The 16,196-nt window shown below is 51.3% G+C and overlaps 8 protein-coding genes across 8 annotated transcripts; 5 read left to right on the forward strand and 3 right to left on the reverse strand.

Annotated features, from left to right (window-relative positions):
- The first annotated feature begins 168 nt into the window (after positions 1-168).
- Positions 169-1,353, forward strand: BDV37DRAFT_37475 (uncharacterized protein). The gene is made up of 4 exons (XM_032090526.1): position 169; positions 256-805; positions 860-1,094; positions 1,179-1,353. Exons 2-4 carry the CDS (start codon positions 613-615, stop codon positions 1,291-1,293), a joined length of 543 nt encoding a protein of 180 aa, XP_031935475.1. The 5' UTR covers position 169; positions 256-612; the 3' UTR covers positions 1,294-1,353.
- Positions 1,354-1,679: 326 nt separating this feature from the next.
- BDV37DRAFT_37125 (uncharacterized protein) lies at positions 1,680-2,517 on the forward strand. The gene has a single exon (XM_032090523.1). The coding sequence runs from the start codon at positions 1,985-1,987 to the stop codon at positions 2,471-2,473; it is 489 nt and encodes a 162-aa protein (XP_031935476.1). The 5' UTR covers positions 1,680-1,984; the 3' UTR covers positions 2,474-2,517.
- Positions 2,518-2,956: 439 nt separating this feature from the next.
- Positions 2,957-4,499, reverse strand: BDV37DRAFT_264042 (DPY30/SDC1 family protein; the record flags this gene model as incomplete). Its single annotated transcript, XM_032083620.1, has 3 exons — positions 4,285-4,499; positions 3,732-3,961; positions 2,957-3,642 (listed from the first exon to the last, which is right to left on the reverse strand). Coding segments are annotated over exons 1-3 (335 nt in total), but the record flags the coding sequence as incomplete, so codon positions are not given.
- Positions 4,500-4,529: 30 nt separating this feature from the next.
- On the forward strand, positions 4,530-7,353 carry BDV37DRAFT_264044 (fanconi-associated nuclease 1). Its single transcript, XM_032083621.1, has 3 exons — positions 4,530-5,135; positions 5,191-6,601; positions 6,674-7,353. The coding sequence occupies exons 1-3, from the start codon at positions 4,630-4,632 to the stop codon at positions 7,181-7,183; spliced, it is 2,427 nt and encodes an 808-aa protein (XP_031935478.1). The 5' UTR covers positions 4,530-4,629; the 3' UTR covers positions 7,184-7,353.
- Positions 7,354-7,383: 30 nt separating this feature from the next.
- Positions 7,384-8,372, reverse strand: BDV37DRAFT_264048 (40S ribosomal protein uS15). The gene is made up of 4 exons (XM_032083622.1): positions 8,215-8,372; positions 8,046-8,159; positions 7,955-7,987; positions 7,384-7,776 (listed from the first exon to the last, which is right to left on the reverse strand). Exons 1-4 carry the CDS (start codon positions 8,300-8,302, stop codon positions 7,556-7,558), a joined length of 456 nt encoding a protein of 151 aa, XP_031935479.1. The 5' UTR covers positions 8,303-8,372; the 3' UTR covers positions 7,384-7,555.
- Positions 8,373-8,553: 181 nt separating this feature from the next.
- Positions 8,554-8,843, forward strand: BDV37DRAFT_264049 (uncharacterized protein). The gene has a single exon (XM_032083623.1). It carries the CDS (start codon positions 8,569-8,571, stop codon positions 8,764-8,766), a length of 198 nt encoding a protein of 65 aa, XP_031935480.1. The 5' UTR covers positions 8,554-8,568; the 3' UTR covers positions 8,767-8,843.
- Positions 8,844-13,755: 4,912 nt separating this feature from the next.
- Positions 13,756-15,719, forward strand: gprM. The gene is made up of 5 exons (XM_032090529.1): positions 13,756-13,970; positions 14,050-14,145; positions 14,207-14,361; positions 14,417-14,555; positions 14,609-15,719. Exons 1-5 carry the CDS (start codon positions 13,895-13,897, stop codon positions 15,622-15,624), a joined length of 1,482 nt encoding a protein of 493 aa, XP_031935481.1. The 5' UTR covers positions 13,756-13,894; the 3' UTR covers positions 15,625-15,719.
- Positions 15,720-15,753: 34 nt separating this feature from the next.
- Positions 15,754-15,975, reverse strand: BDV37DRAFT_264053 (uncharacterized protein). Its single transcript, XM_032083624.1, has one exon. The coding sequence runs from the start codon at positions 15,915-15,917 to the stop codon at positions 15,759-15,761; it is 159 nt and encodes a 52-aa protein (XP_031935482.1). The 5' UTR covers positions 15,918-15,975; the 3' UTR covers positions 15,754-15,758.
- Positions 15,976-16,196: the final 221 nt, after the last annotated feature.

A 16,196-nucleotide genomic window follows, 5' to 3' on the forward strand; every position in this document is an offset into this window, starting at 1 on the left:
GTGGGTGCTTGAATTTTCTGCATCATTTTCCCATCAACCAATTCTCGACGTGCGACGCGCCCCTTTCCCTGTGATATAACCGCTCTTTTTGCCAACCAAATTCTAGTTGTTCAATAAATTTCCGTCAATATGTCCACAGAGTATGATCACGAAAACGGTCGCTATGACGGTAGGTTCCATGGTTACATCAGCATCTTCGGCATCGCCCTGGGAACACCACAGCAATACTGATCCGTCTACTTCCTCACGCGTTAGACGAGCCTCGCTTCTCTCGCGACGAACGCAGCGCATCTCCTCGCGATGAGCCTCGTGCCGACCGCGCCCGGAGCCGCTCTCCCAATGGTCGCGCCGATGACCGGTAGGTCGCATAACCGGAAATTTCGCCACGTGCCGGGCGTTGGTTGAATTTGAGGGAATACAAAGGAACTAACTCGCCATTCTTTTTTTTTTTTTTTCAGGGCTCCTATCGAGCCGCGTAAGCCTCTTGACGATGAAGAAGGTGCGGTCAACACTGGCTCCAACCTTTTCGTCACGGGCATCCACCCGCGTCTGACCGAGTCCGACATTTCGCGTCTTTTCGAGAAATATGGTGATGTCGAGAGCTGCTCGATCATGGTCGACCCCCACACCAAGGAATCTCGTGGCTTCGGATTCGTCAAGATGGTGACTGCGGAACAAGCCGACGCTGCCAAGGAAGGTTTGCAGGGTGAGGTCATCGAAGGCCGTACTCTCAGCATTGAGAAGGCTCGCCGTAGCCGCCCTCGCACTCCGACCCCCGGCAAATACTTTGGACCCCCCAAGCGCGGTCAGTAACTCTTGAGCCCGGATCAATAACCCCATCGACTCACAGCATTCGCAGACTTCCGGGGCGGTGGCCGTGGTGGACGCGGTGACCGCTACGACGACCGACGTGCCCCTTACGGAGGCAGCTGGCGTCGGAACGACGACTACCGTTATGGCCGCTACGACTCTTACAGTGACCGCCGCGACTATGGCGGCCGTGGTGACTACCGGGATTACCGCCGTGACTACCGGGACGACTACGGTAGCTACCGTGGAATTGATCGTTATGCTTCGGGAGGACGGGAAGACCGGTACAGTCGCGATGAACGCCGCGATGACCGCCGCGAAGAGCGCCGTGGCTATTATGATCGCGATGCTAACCCTCCTAGTTACAGTCATGGTGGTGCTCCTCCTCCTCCCCGTGAGGGCTATTCCGGCGGCGGCAGCAGCGGCGGCGGTGGTGGCGGTCGCTCGTATGATCCTCGTGAAGACCGCTATGGTAGCAGGTAGGTGCAGGGTTGGGAGTTATCGACGATTAAAACTCAGGGTCATGGCACGTAATTCTTTTCCCCCTTCTCTAGTCTCTGTCTAGGCTTCCCCTTATTCGTTTCTTTTGTTACCCCTTGTTCTTGTTTTCTGCGACATTCCAACGCCCATGCACATTCCTTGGAATGGTTCCTTAATTCAATACCCGCTGCCTATGGGGAATGAGCTCGACGGTCCACGGTGGAATGTCGGTTTATGTTGTTCTTGATTTTCATCGGAAAAAAAGTCGTCTGCGCAATTCCTACTTGTCATCCCGGCGACATTCAGTACGCCATCAGTCATGCGACCATTTTAACCCTGTCGGAAAACCAAAAGAGAGAGGGAAAAAAAACAGACAGAAAGCAAAAAGGGAAGAACAAGATACTCTTGTGTCGTCGGTCTGCAGTCGCTAGCTGGATTTTTCTTTTGTTAATTCGCTCGAAACACCGGACAAAATTGGCGGCAGGGAAGGAAAAGACATGATATTTACCTTAACGTTGTAATTCCTCGGATTGTCAGATGGGTCTCAGCACTTCTACATTGCAACTCTTCCGGAAATTGGTCGTTATCTCGCTAGTCAGCTTGTTCGCCTTGTTGCGTCTTATTCAACCTTTTCTACGTAACGACTGTTCGATCTGTATACGGCCAAAAGCAAAGACATAATATCTATCATGCCATGCACAATTTCTCTTCACGCCTCCTGAGGACACAAGCAGTTGAACAGAGTTCGGCCATGGTCCGCCAGTTCCACCATCGTGTTTGCTTGCGTGCTTGTAGTATCGCCAGTACGAGCGAAGTATACGCGTCTAGAACGAGCGGGAGAGAGCCATGTCGACGTAATTGCAGCAGCCATCTTATCAACAGCCCGGAGTTCCACCAACTTCGACCGTTGATGGCCTGTTGGCCCGCCGAGGTAGGTAAGATGGTATTGCGATCCGAGCTAACACGTGGAAAAGGAATCCCATCTTCTCATTCAGGGTTGACCCTGTCCCCATGGTCCAATATGGTTTCTTCGCTTTGTGCTTTTTCTCGGAGTCAGACGAACTTCATTGCATGGTGCTGTCAGTCAGCCGTGATCGTTCTTGGTTGCTTTGCCAAGTCACTAACAGACAGAACCATGCTTTTGATGGAGAAGCTCGTGGGTTCGTGTCGTTCTCGGCTCTAGAATACCGGGTCAAACGTGTACACTATTGGTTTGTAGGCATAGAGACGTTCTCTGCTGGTCGATTCTCTGTTCACTCAGTTTTCCCTGGTTAGTCTGACAAACTAGAGATATCGATCAAGGGAGGCACACCACCGTTTCTGTTGTTAGGTAGCGTCACCCGTGGAGCACCTCTAGATCTGCCGATGGGAACCCTCGAACCGGAGCTGGTTTCTATGGGTGAACCGTTAGTTTAAATTAGGATTTACAATAGATAGTTGCAAATCAGTCGAACTCTTTCATCCTCTTACTTGACCACTCTTAGTTTAAGTGGCCCATAAGGTAAGGACGAGGAGTGCCTTTGATTAACCGTATAATCATCCTTCACAGGCTCCCTGGCAGTATGTCTACTGAAGGAATAGTGTTTTCGTCACTCTGGGAGTGTAATTTAAATGAATACCTTATGACAAATCCATGTAAATTGAATAAAACCGAGAATAGCAGAAAGGGTCTATGATTCACAGTGCAAGTGGTTTTTCGAGTGCATAAGATATATCTCCGCGATCCGTTCCCCATACCATCCTGATAAAATTCTATCAATGTATTTCCCAACTCAACCAAATTGAGTAACTTGAATACAGTGTACTGCATAGATTCTCAACATCTATGTATAATTATGCTCATATCAATCATTGACATGAACACACCCGACAACCAAAATAAATAACAAGGCTAATACAAACAAACTCGATTCTCTCACCCCAATAACGTACAAAAAAAAATGAATGGTATCATAAAATCCCTAACCCAAAGAAAAAAACACCACAAACCACCTTAAACACCACAGACGAACCATCCTCAAAGTCCAGTTCCCAACATGCGCAGCAAAAGACATAACCAAAGGCCTTTCGAGTATCCCTTGCTCCATCCCAGTCCATCTCTAGAGCGCATGACTGGCCATCCCCGGTAGAAATGTAATATCCGCTCCTTTCGGGGGTGAGATGAGGTAGAATAAGCCGATCATCGAGTAATATCCTCTACTCAGACGAAGTACACTCGATCCCAATATCCCAATCCACACCCAATCTCCAATCCTTATGATATGAAAGATCTATTCAGGCGACTTCGCCCCCTCCACCTCATTACTCTTCTGGATCAGGAATTCGCCGAGTACGCGGAGCGGGTTTTGTGGTCTATTTCCATACAATCCAGTTAGTCGACTCAATCCCCTAGCCCATCGCACATACACGTCGATGACTCTCGCAGGGTTAACATCACTCACTGCTCCTTCGTAACATGCTTCATTCCCTCCAGGAGATACGGGACGATCTTCTCGTTCATGTAGACTCGGGCCGGGGCACCGCCGGGCCGCACCTGGGTGGTTGGGGCGGGTTCGCCGGTCGGGGTATTGGCCGCTGCGGTGTTGGGGGTGGAGTCGTTGGCCATGATGGTTGGTTTTTCGATTGTCGAGGGGGTGTCTTTGGTATTCGGGGGTGGGATGGGGGACTCGGGCTTTTTTTTTGTGGGTTGTGAGCTCACAGGATTCCGTTGGGTTATGACGTTTGAGTTTGGAGATGATGGATGGATTCAAGTTTGAGATCAATCAATTGGATCCAACTATCAACTCCCGGTAATGGAGGGAAGACAACTGCGGGGCAATGTATAACAACAAGAGCAAAAAAGATTAGGGATTGAAGAAAAGTGTAGTAGATTTTATGGAGCTTCCCTTCGACATTAAACAAGTCATCCTTGTGGCGGGACAGCTCTCCACAGTGGGGATTAACCCATGGTATGTGTGCCGTTAAACATAGACTGGATTGGGGGGCTCAACTCACTGGGATGTCGGTCATGGGTTGATCCATCCTTGCGCCGTGGGGTATGTTAGATCTGAAGTTTCTATGTCTTCAATGTCTCTATCAGGGCTTCAGTTGTCACATTGAGGGGTTTTGTTTGTTTGATTCTGGGTTGTCTTGCTTATTCCTGCTGCTGCGGCGTGATTGGATGACGCTGCAAACACGACAAACATGTCCTTTCTTTTTTCCAATTAAGGTCAGGTGATCTCGTGTCGGAGGACGTGATTGCGCGTCTTGCACTTTGGATGTTGTCGTTGGGTTGGAGATAAAGGCGTTTCTTGGGGGCTTTTCCGGCGACTCTCATGCTGATAAGTACGCCCTGCCAGCATGTCCCTGTTGGACTACTGGGACACCCTGCGGCCGTCCGTCAAGCGCAGAAAAACCACGGCGGATGATACGGACGACACGACTAGTCTGAGCGATGCTGTTTCGGGCCGGAAGGATGGGCTGGAGATACCGGAGACGTCTGTGGTGAATCCAGATGTGTCGGATCCGGTGTATACACCATTTCTAGACCAGGAGCCAGAGGAGGATGTCCTTCCCTTTCCTGCGAGCCAGACGGAACTCGAGTCGTCGCTCCCGGCCGTCGAGACAGATAGCCACGCAATCGAGGAATACGAGGCCTCCCAATCCATCTCAGATAACGAGGAGGAGCCGGGGCTACGGGAACGGCTGCAAAATGGTAGGTGGCGGAAGGGGAAGAGCTCCATCTACGTGGATGCGTTCAATCTAGCGCTGGAAACTGTGCTAGACGAGGAGGCGCATCTGTTTGATGAGGCCGAGATGGAGGTCTTCAAACAGTGGAAGGAGCTATCATATGAATCCCAGTACTTGTCTGCTCGTCCCAGTCACAAACTGCACCTCCGAGTCACATACTAACCGCCACAGATATGTACGACTCTTTCTCCGAAAGACCTCAGCCTGGCATCGCATCAACCGACTAGGCTACTACTCCGACATCTCAGACCTTACAAGCGTAGTAAACGACCTCCAGCATACTCGAACTCTCCCTCCCAGCCCGTCCCCAGTAACCGAGACCCCCATCGACATGGAACACCCCAAACTAGCCACCCAATTCCACTTCGCCGACAAAACAGACCAAATCACCACCCTCGAAGAAGCCAGCGCCCTCCTCCTCCTCGACGAACTCAAGACCCTCGCCAAAGATGCCAAAGTCCACGGCAAAAGCAAAAAGGACCTCCTAACAGCCCTGCACCGCGCCAGCCAGCAACAAGCCGGCCTCGACTGGACCAACTCCAAAGCCGCCGCCAACCGCGACAGCCACTTCATCCAGAAGATCCTCGACTACACAGGCGACTGCATCCGCCTCGCCGCGGCGCCCCGGGCACTCTTCGAGCGCGTCCACCTCGTCTTCTACCGCTCGACCGAATGGACGGAGAAATCTCTCACCACCATCATCCTGGCGAAGATCTCGCGCCGCAACTTCCCGGAGTATGTGGTCTGTCGCTCGAGTTCGATCTTCCCGTCTCGGGCGTTTCTCCTGGAATTCGAGTCTGCTTTGCAGACGCAGTTCAACATAGACAACATCCTAGAGTTCAGCGGCACGCCGACAGTGCAATCACTGACCCAGATCCGGGATTATGCATACACGGTGTATCCGCGGTGGAAGCAGCTCTGCGAGCAGGAGCAGCAGAAGGAAGACAGCGTGTATGAGTGCGGGGAGGGGGCGTATCTGCGCCGCTTCTCGCCCGCATGGGTGTACACGAGAATCATCCACAAGGGCCTGTACCCGCTCGGCAGGTTCAAGGAGTACAAGGAGGAGCACCGGCTTCTGTTGGAGCTACTGGGCCAGCGGCTGTTTCATGCTGCACGCCGGGGGTCGTGGTATCAGCGGAAAGCACTCCTGGAGGAACACTACCTGTGGAGCCTGATGTCCTGGGAGGGACGTAGCGAGGATGCGCAACGGAAACACTGGCGACGGATCGCGTTGCAGACCTGTGAGGAGGGCCTCCAGGATCCAGACTGTCACTTGATCTACCACTATGACCTGCAGAAGCGGATTATGAAGCTCGAGAGGGCGCTGAAGGTGGTGAAACGCGAGCAGCATGACTTTAGTCATGTCATGTTGGCGAAGCCCGCGGAACGCACGGTCGAGGGCATTCGGATAGAGCGCGAGGAGTCATCCGCGCAGGACGATACGCCGAGACGGGGGCGTCCGACTGTCTGGGTTGATGAGCGGGATGGGGGCGAATGTCGCGTCGAAAGTATGTGTTTGAGCTGGTATCGCGACCAGAGGTGGAAGGGGTATCATTCTGAGGGAGGGATTGTGCGGACGCTGGTGAGTTGTGTTTATCTTTCTTCCCCTGGTTGAGACGACGAAGTCGCAGTTGATTGACTTGATGAGGACCAGTTCGGCTACCTCTTCTACGACATCCTCTTCACCTACGTCCCGAATGTCTTCCAGACGCCTTTCCAGACCTGTCCCTTGGATCTCCATACGGACGCCTTCTACGCTACGCGCGCCTCGGAGATCAACCATCGTCTGGTGGAGATCACCAACGGCGAGTCAGAGCGTATCCTGCGCGCTGTTCACGCGCGTGAAGCAGCCCGCCAGCCCTGCGCCATTGGCATCGATTGGACCTTCGAGCTGGACGACCTCCTTGACATCGTGCGGTGTTTCCGTGGCGAAGCCCTCGCGGCGATTTGCAAGGTGCTGGCGCAGGAGTATCAGCAGCGTGGCGGTGGCATCCCGGATCTGTTTTTGTGGCGGGCGGAGACTCGCGAGGTGATGTTTGTGGAGGTGAAGAGTGAGAATGATCGGTTGAGTGATACACAGCGCTTGTGGATTCATGTTCTGGGGGGTGCTGGGGTGAGGGTTGAGCTGTGTAATGCGGTTGCTAGGGAGGTGAGGTATCTGTAGTTATTCACTGGTGTATATATTGTTGTAGATGGGTTGTAGATGGGTCGTAGATGTTGAGATACCCATACATATCATGCTGTAGATTAGGTATCTTGTTGGGGACGAATATAGATCAGACACGAATAACAGAATCTGTGGGCATGATATATACCAACATGCACATACTACATAAACTACAATCTCTACCAGGAAAAAAAAAATTGGTCATAAATTTTATTTTCTTGTCGACGACAGATATAATCCATCACCACCTAATGCCTGGAAAACAAACACTAGATGACTAAAAACCCACCCATTCTCAGGGTAAGAAACCAATTCGAAAGACCTATCCGCGCCAACACACCAACACCCAGCCTAAGCGAGTAAAACCACTTAAGCAACGAGGGTGGAGGCGGTAGCGGACTCGTAACGCCAGGTGGGGGGAAGGACACCGACGGACTTGTAGTAACGAGACAGACGGTGGATACGGGACTCAATGAGAATGAGACGGAACTTGGAGTCCTTGTCCTTGCGGTTGCGCTCAAGGTGCTTGCGGACGGCAACAGCCTTCTTGATGAGGTGGTACAGATCCTCGGGGAGCTCGGGGGCGAGGCCTGAAAAAATCACTCTGTCAGCCTTGTTTTGACCAAGCAGAGGCATAATTGTGTTTTATATGATGAGGGATCTGTGAACGGGTCAAGGCGCAGACTTTCGCGGGGGAAAAGCTGCTCTCGACTCGCGTTCGACCATTTCCTTCTCATCTGGGGATGTGTGGGAGGGGGAGTGGCGTACCGCTGGACTTCAAGATACGGAGGATCTTGTTACCTATTCGTCAACTGTTAGACATTGCTTCTGACATCAACCATGGGGTGTCTGAACATACCGGTGACGTGCTTGACCTGGGCAACACCGTGGGAGTCACGGAGGACAACACCAATCTGGGAGGGGGTAGCACCCTTCTTGGCGAGCTTGCAGATCTGGTCGACAACCTGCTCAGCTGGCATGGGGTCAGTATCTCATGCGCATTGCGCTTTTGCGACGACGGTACTCACGGGTGGTCTTGAGCCACGAAGGAGCAGAGCGAGAGTAAGGCAGAGCAGAGGACGAAATGCCCTTTCCCTTGGAGTGAAGACGACCCATTTTGAATGAAGGTGGATTTGTCGGATTGGTTGTCGACGACGGTGTTGAGCTGCGCGGGGATAGAGTGAAATTTCTTCGAAGTCGAAGATCGTGTAGACGAAGATGAAAGTGAGGCCCGAAGGCGGTGTGTGTGGGGGTTTGTGGGGTCACGTGGTGCGGATGTACCTCGCTTAAATTAAGGCTCATCTGGCGTCCTTTTTTCTTTGCTGCTGCCGCGGAGTTTCTTTCCTCACCTGCTTTTCGTCCAGTCTGCGACTTGGAGCTTGATGGTGCTCTTTGCAATTGCAATCGACCTTCGTTCTACTAACAGTATCACTGTTCAGGTATACGTACAGGTTAGTGACCCCATGTCTCTCAATTTTTACAGCCTATATGATGAAACACAACCTTTTTTTATTTTTCTGGTACCTCTTATTTTAGGGCTGGTTCTCGTAACCAGCTCAATGAATGGAATGGACTTCTGAAAAAGCTGTTACTACTCTACGTGTTTATCAGTCGTTTATTCGAGCAATTGCTGACTCGTGGATGTATAGGAACTTTAGCCTTGGAATACACTGGAGGGATGTGGTTAATAGGTCAAATAGAATTCAATAAAGGAATATCTCGTTTCACTGTTGCCATATATGCCATGAAACTGTAGGCGGCGATTTCTGCTGGATCGCGATACTTCCGTCAGTAATCACTGTCTGGCTGTACTTTGTAGCTTTCTAGAGCGACACTCGGTTCGGTCCTTCTCGCTGCAAGTTCGACCATGATGAGCTTCTCCAGAAGGAACAATGCCAGGCTACTTCGACGTGTCTTGGAAGGCGAGATGGAGTCGCACATATCGCTCCATCTCAATACGAATTGCCCTCCGATATATAAAAAACAAATATCAATATACCCACATAATGGCGTGAAGAAGCGGAGAAGGAGTCACAGAATCACCTCTCAGCGACGGCCACGATGCAGGACCATCACACCGCTGTTGACAAATTCTCTTGCAGATCCGCTGGAATAACCTATACAGGATTATGCACGTCAAATGCGCATCTAACTCGTCGCGGAACGTGCGAGGATGCCCGTGTGGGGAGTCGAGAGAAATAACATCATCCACCGTGTGCGGGATTTTCGGACAATCGCATTGTGCCATTTTCCATCTGCAAGAGAGTGGGTTCAACTGCGCCGTTCGCCCGTGTGAAGCTGGGCCGGGAAGAGACATGCGAACAGCTTGGGTTCGTAGTTGAGGGATGAATGTCCTGAGATGGGGAATGACTGCTCAGCGTAGACCTGTGGAGATCCACGGTCACTAAAATCTCATCTTCTAAGACATTCTCAGGCCTGGAGGCTGGGCGAGAACCCCTCGCGAGTGCCGCAGTGTCTGTCTCGGAGACGTGATCTCAAATCTGGGGGCTGGTCCAGAGCTGAAAGACGAGCAAATCCATCGTCGCAAATGTGTCCATAACAGTATGACATTCGCGCTGTGTCCGTCCAGAAGGAACTTTGTAAAGATACTGATCAGCGCTTGGCCGACAGGAGCTGAACCATGTGGGCCAGGCCCAACTGTGATTTGGTGCGGCGTCGAAAGCTCGAGCAACATCAGCGCAACGGCATGGTCAAATCAAGCGAATTTACACTGTATACCGGATGTAGCACAGATGAAGGATGGACCAGTTGGGAATCTGACAAAGAAACAGAGGTAGATAGAGTATGGTTACTGGCAGCTGCCGCTGTGATCAGTTGGATTGGCGACGGACCTATGGCGATCACGAGGCTGGCCGTGCCCTTGCCACGATCACTCTCACCACCGTGCAGCGAGCCCCCATTGGGCACCCTCGCGACCGGACTCGCCTCCCAATCGACCATACAAATGGCACTGTGATGGGATTTTGTTACGATCGGTAGCACAGTTGGATTGGCGCAGGCAGATGGCCTTTTGAAAGGTCTGGAACTTCCGGTGATTTTCCGATGTCCCCAACCGTTGCCTTGCCGATCGCGAACGATGGCACGGATTTGCGGAATTCATTTTCTTGGGGGTATTGATGGTGATACAGTGCTTGGATAGTGATCTCGTTTAATCGAGGCCAAGACTGAATAGGATTTGGTCCGTCAGGTACAGAGTTGCATGGTGGTAAGACGAACGATAGGTACAACAATGTATTGGATGGTTATAATTATATATCACTCCAAGTCAGGTGTTTCCTGGATTCATGGTTACATTACTTGACCACCGTTGATTCGACTTCTATCCACTGTAGGTTTCTTCTCTGGGGATTCCTTCGCGTTGATTTGTTTCTCCTTTCGATCTCATCTTTACCGCTCGGCGATCATCTGCTATCGGACCTCATTTGGTGTTGTACGCTTAAGATACCCGTACCACTATCTCTACACCGTTCAACCGGTCCGTGGCTGAATGGCTAAATGGTTAAATGTTCCGATTGGAATGTCGCTTAGGTGGAAGTGACAAGCCATCCGTCAGTGGCGCACAATCTTCATTTGCAGCACAATGACAAAGCGTGGCGTGGCTTGCAAACTATATCGGTGAGGAAAGCGAAGTTGAATTCCAAATTCCCCTGACCAAGACGTCGAAGCCATGGAAGATGAAGAGTAACCTTCGATGCAGAGCCGGTGTCTCATCCCTTGCTTCCAACTTACTGGAAGTAGTTAAGTGACATCGCCGTGGATTCTTCTGTGGAAAGTTCCACGCCAATAGTCAAACTTTGTATGGGATTCGGTCGGTAGTTATAATTACCGGTGGCACACAGTATAGCTCACTGGATTTTGCAACGATGGTCGTCGACCGGTGTCAAATTCCATCGAACTCGGAACCCTAAAAAGTGGATGCTTCCATCTGTAATTATAGCATCCCAGGGAGCCCACCCTGCTATGTTTTTCACGGTCCGGATAGGACTCTCCGTGCCCCATCGAGGAAGAGCTACGAGGCTGATCGACTGAGGACCTGTCAGTAAGGAGCTTGATCGCTGAGACTATAGGGAAAGGAATCAACTATGGTTCTCGGCAGATGTACTATTAGCGATCATACCTGAGCAAGTTGCATCTCGACATCCGCACAGGACACTATTGAGTTGGATCGTCGTCGCGGTCCAAAGCCAAGGCAGAACCTTGATCAGTGGCCATCGACGATGTCGCATCGCAACAGGAACCCATCGCGGAAAAGTCCCAAGAGAGTAAGCCCAAAGCCAATTGCCGCGGCCGTGACGATCACTCTGTCAGCCGTGGTGTAGGTTTCCACCTCGTCGATCCATGTTGGGACGAGAGCCTTCCTAGACCGGCAAGTGGAAACATTTGGGAGAGACGAAGAGTGAATAGTCGTCCTTGACAACTCGGGTGTTTGAACTCTGAATACGTGTGCTCTCCGAAGTTGTACCGTGGACAACCGATGCTCTTTGCAGAATTCGGATGAGGCTCTACAATAACGCGAGAGCAATACCACCTAATGGCATCCGCCGACCTCCATTGGACGGATAAATACGTCGTATTGCCCCAGTATGGTCGTCTGTGGGTTGTCTAGGAAGGTAGTATTCTTTTTCCTACGTCAGCGGAGGCTGAGCAAATTGATTGATTGTCTTGGTATGTATCCTGGATGCCATGGCTGTTACGATCCAGACCCAGGCCATTGGATCTGGATAGGATTACTACTACTATTGTTTCTATTACTAGTACTACCCTATGTGACCAAAGATTGGAAGATTGAAAAACGAGAGAATACGAGACACGAGGGAACAAAAGAGTCGCACTACTCTTATAATAATACGTGCTCCTAGGCCTAGTTCGTCCCACCACAGCCATTCATGCATTGTGCAGGTACCAGGGGCAAGGGCGACCACGGGGTGGAAGAAAACCATGGCGGCGTTGCGAGGGAGTCCGTCGAACTCAATTTGGAGGGATCATCCCTCCTCTCCGATGCATGGGAAGTGGGAACAACCATGATTGAATTTTGAATTTTTTTTTTTTAAATTCAATTATTAAATTATTGAATAAAATACAAAATGGAAAAATATGCGTTAGTCTAGGTTAGTGCACTGGGTTGGGCTTAGTGGGTGAGGTCAAGGTTTATTGGTGGCCAAGGTAAAACTACGGTTAATGCAGGGTGGAAATGGTCGCTTGGGGTCTGGAAGGGATAGGCATTGGGTAGAGGTCACTTAGACTCTGATAACTCTTCACTAGATCCGAGTATACCTCGTCTCTCCGCGGTCCATGGTACTTGACGGTCCCATGTGCCGTATCCCAGGGTTTTCTTTCCCTCAAAGCTAGATTGACTAACCGGTTGGTACGGAGTCCCTCGAGGATCTGTCTCCGTCCGTGGGAGAAGGTTGAACTAGTTGAGTATGATGCTGCAGGAACCAGACGCAACACCGAAGAAACCAGGGAAATTTCCGCTTAAAAGAGAAACAGAAGCGAAGGAAAACTCGATCCATGTCCGTTTGCCACGCACAACCTTGTCACCTGAGTCATGTATGGGCGTTACAGAGTAATACTTGGCAGTTCCTAGTGCTCTCCTAGGCAGCCCTAACAGCAGAGAATCCCCGTCGTAAAGTTGGATATTGTGCAGGGACTTAATGCACGGTGGCTACTAAGCAAAAAAGAGTGAGAACTAAAATTGGGGAGGGAATTGATTTCTCCGGGAGAATCAGGTCTCATATTTAGGACCAGGTATCATGTTTGCCGATGTCCTTTCCTTGCCGCAGACCTCAACCATGGTTAGCCAGAACCTGACACAAGTAGGGCTTCGGATTTCTATAATTGAATAGAGAACAGACCGTCCTCACCAAGTGGAGGTGCCCGGTATTTCACCTCCCAATCAGTCGCAGTGAAGGTCATCTGTAAAATTTCCACATCAAGGCTAGATTACGATACGGGGCTCTCGTGTGAGGAAATTAACCAATACGCCAAGTCGTTCACGATTCTCTCCCCGCTCTGCATACCGTTTTCTGTGACCAAACTACGCCGTCTCCACCGTCTTAGTGGTGAATGGGCCATCTCTCCAGTCCATTGGAAACCCCCGTCGGACAGACATACGGAGTACACAATACAAATCTTTCGAAGTTTGAGCCTGTCTGGGATCCTACACAGTCCCCACCCTTGCATTCCCCCCCCCTGGTGCCAAGCTCATCCTCGAGCTTCGTTCCAGTCACTCTTCCAACGATGTCTGTGCCCAATCACCGCCGTAGATGCCGACGGGGTATGGGTGCCTCTGGTGAACGGACCTCTCCCCAGTCAGTCCACTGGAACTGCCTCCCCCTCAACACTCAAAGCGATTGGGACCTTTGCTGGGACTGGGGAGGCACTAAGATGGCCCATTACTATTTCTAACTATATCTGACTATCGCCCCCCCTTCTTGTTCTGGCGTTTCCTCACCTTCTCACCCTGACCACCACACTGACCACTATCGTGAGAGATCGTCCGCGCCTTTGCTGCCGATTGCAGTCGTTGCGCGACTGTGAGCCTCTCGGTGGGGTATCACACTCGAGGGTCTCTCCTGTGTCGCATTCTCGAGTGTCGTGGGTCTCGCCATTTTGCCAGGATATGACATTCTCCCGCTCTCTGTCGCATACATCACACACCACAGATCCATAGTAGAATTCCACAAGATGACGAATCAAACCTTGCATGGGCTCTGCCCGGAGCCATTCCTCCAAGAGTCTTTCTTTCCGTCCACTGGTGGATGTACGTTCCTGTCGCCTCTTAAAAATCGTTGGTTGTTGACCAGTCCTGGGCTGTGGAGGACTAACCTGTGAACCAACAGTTACCCAAGGACGGTATTGTGCGCAGCTTCCTTCAGCAAACGGTAATGTTTCTTGTTGTATGCCCTGTCCATTGGCAGACTGGATGTATGGGGAGGGTAAGTACAGGTCCCGGTTCGCAGCGCGTTCCACTTTGCTAACGAGATCGACGGTCAATAGAGATCACTACCAAGTCGCGAGCTGCGAGTTGGCTGAGCGTGGCAGTCTTGCCTCTCTGCATTTTCCTCCTGGTTTCTTATGCGGTTCTGCCGCCACGATGGACGCAGCGCCATTACCTGAGCATCTGCTTTACGATGGGGATCTTCTGTATGGAGGTAGGTGGTTTGAGATAGATAGTCTAAGAGTGGCGGGAATGGGCTGACCCTCTAGATCGCGTTTGTTATTCCTCTCGGTGCCAAACCCGACCAGTGTTACAATCAGATCACACCAAACGACATGCATTCGAACTTATCCTGCGCATGGTCCGGTACTTTGTTACTCTTTGGCGGCTGGGCTGTCGTAACGTGGAGTACGTGGTGCAAAGCTAACTGTTTTCGGGCTTCGACCGGCTAATCGTCGCAGGCTTTATTCGTACCCTTGCATTCCATCTCCAGGTTTGCTGGGAGGTGATCCTCGGCAAGAAGTTCATGTGGGGGGCTTTCATCTGCGGCTGGGGCATCCCTGGTATCGGCATCACGGTCATGCTCCTCTTGACTGGGATATCCTTCCGCTTTGGCGACATGTGCCATATCAACATCAAGCATGCGACCAAGGATTACTGGGCCCCGGTCATGGCCTTCGCGGGGGCATCTCTGGTCCTGCAGCTCGCTACGATGGCGTACTGTATCCATGTTTACGTGAAGTCCATCTTTGATACCACCGACTCCAGCACCAACAGTTCCCACCTGCCGTCCTATACATCCAGCGTCCGCACCGTCACTGCGCGCCAAGCATACCGTCGTATTCGACGAGTCCTGCAGTTGCAATGGAGAGGCGTCGCCTTGGTTTTCGTCATTATCGGCAACGTCATCTTCTTCGCCGTGGTGTTCATCCAAGTCAACAACAAGACGAGCCTGACCCCGGAGAACCTACACAAAGCCCAACCATGGATTTTCTGCTTGGTTTCCACGAAGGGTGACGTCAACAAATGCCAAAGCCTGGCGCACGCCATTGGCCCGAATGAATCGACGATTTTGGCCCTACTGATTCTCTTGTCTCTGGTTGGGTTTTGGAACTTTATTTTGTTCGCACGTCCGGGGATGTTCCTCGGCTGGGCCGAGTTCTTCAAGACCAAACTTGGGCGGAACCACGAGTTCGTCTCTGCGGATGCTCGTGCGAAAACCCCGGACACACGGACGTACGAGATGCTGGGGAGCGCCGTACTCACATCCTGCAAGTCGCCAGAACCAATCGTACGGTCTCCCAGCGCGGCGCGGACCAAGAGCCCGGAGGGGAGCCACTACGGACGAGATGCGCGGTACGTGCGGCCGTCAATGAGCTTCTCGTCGCCTCGGCCACCCAGCGCATCACAAGGACGCGATTGGGATCCTCAGTCCACGTTTGCCCAGTCGAACCATCAGCACACTCCCTCCCAGTGATTTCCCTTCTTTTCTGTTTTCCCTTTACTTCGTTTTAATCAACGAAAAGTCCTGTACATTGATTGTATGATGTATGATCCTATACCCTATCTGTTCTGTGTTGCATAGCTATCTTCATGTTCTATACTAGTCAATCATCTCGAATGATAATGGAAGAGACCAAAACCCGGTTCACCGTTGACCGTCATTCCTTGGAATCCCCCCCAAACCCAAAAACAGCTTGCAGAAGCTGACCAGCACAAAGGGACGGAAATCCGGACCCGATGAAACCCTTCTTCCTTCACCCCCCGCATTTCGGTAGCTTGGATCCATAATTGAGGTCACCGACTAGTGTCGATAGTTCGATACGGAGGACCCTCCCTAAGGTTCCAGAGCCACACCCGCCCTCTGACTTTTCCCAAACCCTCCCTTCAACGCATCATTCTCCAACCCTAAACCAAACACAGAAGGTCTTGTCTCCCAATACCAATTAATTACACAATGAAATAAAATAGAATTAAAGATATTAAATCCTGACAATAACCCAAATCCCCGAAATCCTCCCGCCGGAACAACCTCACCAATCACGTCCC

The sequence above is a fragment of the Aspergillus pseudonomiae genome, assembly GCF_009193645.1.
Source record: "Aspergillus pseudonomiae strain CBS 119388 unplaced genomic scaffold BDV37scaffold_128, whole genome shotgun sequence".
Taxonomy (NCBI): Eukaryota; Fungi; Ascomycota; class Eurotiomycetes; order Eurotiales; family Aspergillaceae; genus Aspergillus; species Aspergillus pseudonomiae.

Bases quoted from the DNA above. Each gene is read 5' to 3' on its own strand.
- BDV37DRAFT_37475 (XM_032090526.1), top strand. From the start codon at position 613: ATGGTCGACCCCCACACCAAGGAATCTCGTGGCTTCGGATTCGTCAAG. The intron at 806-859 runs GTCAGTAACTCT...CAGCATTCGCAG, and splicing joins CTTTGGACCCCCCAAGCGCG to ACTTCCGGGGCGGTGGCCGT. The intron at 1,095-1,178 runs GTACAGTCGCGA...TCCTAGTTACAG, and splicing joins TCGGGAGGACGGGAAGACCG to TCATGGTGGTGCTCCTCCTC.
- BDV37DRAFT_37125 (XM_032090523.1), top strand. From the start codon at position 1,985: ATGCACAATTTCTCTTCACGCCTCCTGAGGACACAAGCAGTTGAACAG.
- BDV37DRAFT_264044 (XM_032083621.1), top strand. From the start codon at position 4,630: ATGTCCCTGTTGGACTACTGGGACACCCTGCGGCCGTCCGTCAAGCGC. The intron at 5,136-5,190 runs GTCTGCTCGTCC...TAACCGCCACAG, and splicing joins TCATATGAATCCCAGTACTT to ATATGTACGACTCTTTCTCC. The intron at 6,602-6,673 runs GTGAGTTGTGTT...GATGAGGACCAG, and splicing joins GAGGGATTGTGCGGACGCTG to TTCGGCTACCTCTTCTACGA.
- BDV37DRAFT_264048 (XM_032083622.1), bottom strand. From the start codon at position 8,302: ATGGGTCGTCTTCACTCCAAGGGAAAGGGCATTTCGTCCTCTGCTCTG. The intron at 8,160-8,214 runs GTGAGTACCGTC...ACCCCATGCCAG, and splicing joins TTCGTGGCTCAAGACCACCC to CTGAGCAGGTTGTCGACCAG. The intron at 7,777-7,954 runs GTACGCCACTCC...TGATTTTTTCAG, and splicing joins CCGTATCTTGAAGTCCAGCG to GCCTCGCCCCCGAGCTCCCC.
- BDV37DRAFT_264049 (XM_032083623.1), top strand. From the start codon at position 8,569: ATGGTGCTCTTTGCAATTGCAATCGACCTTCGTTCTACTAACAGTATC.
- gprM (XM_032090529.1), top strand. From the start codon at position 13,895: ATGACGAATCAAACCTTGCATGGGCTCTGCCCGGAGCCATTCCTCCAA. The intron at 14,146-14,206 runs GTAAGTACAGGT...GACGGTCAATAG, and splicing joins AGACTGGATGTATGGGGAGG to AGATCACTACCAAGTCGCGA. The intron at 14,556-14,608 runs GTACGTGGTGCA...TAATCGTCGCAG, and splicing joins CTGGGCTGTCGTAACGTGGA to GCTTTATTCGTACCCTTGCA.
- BDV37DRAFT_264053 (XM_032083624.1), bottom strand. From the start codon at position 15,917: ATGCGGGGGGTGAAGGAAGAAGGGTTTCATCGGGTCCGGATTTCCGTC.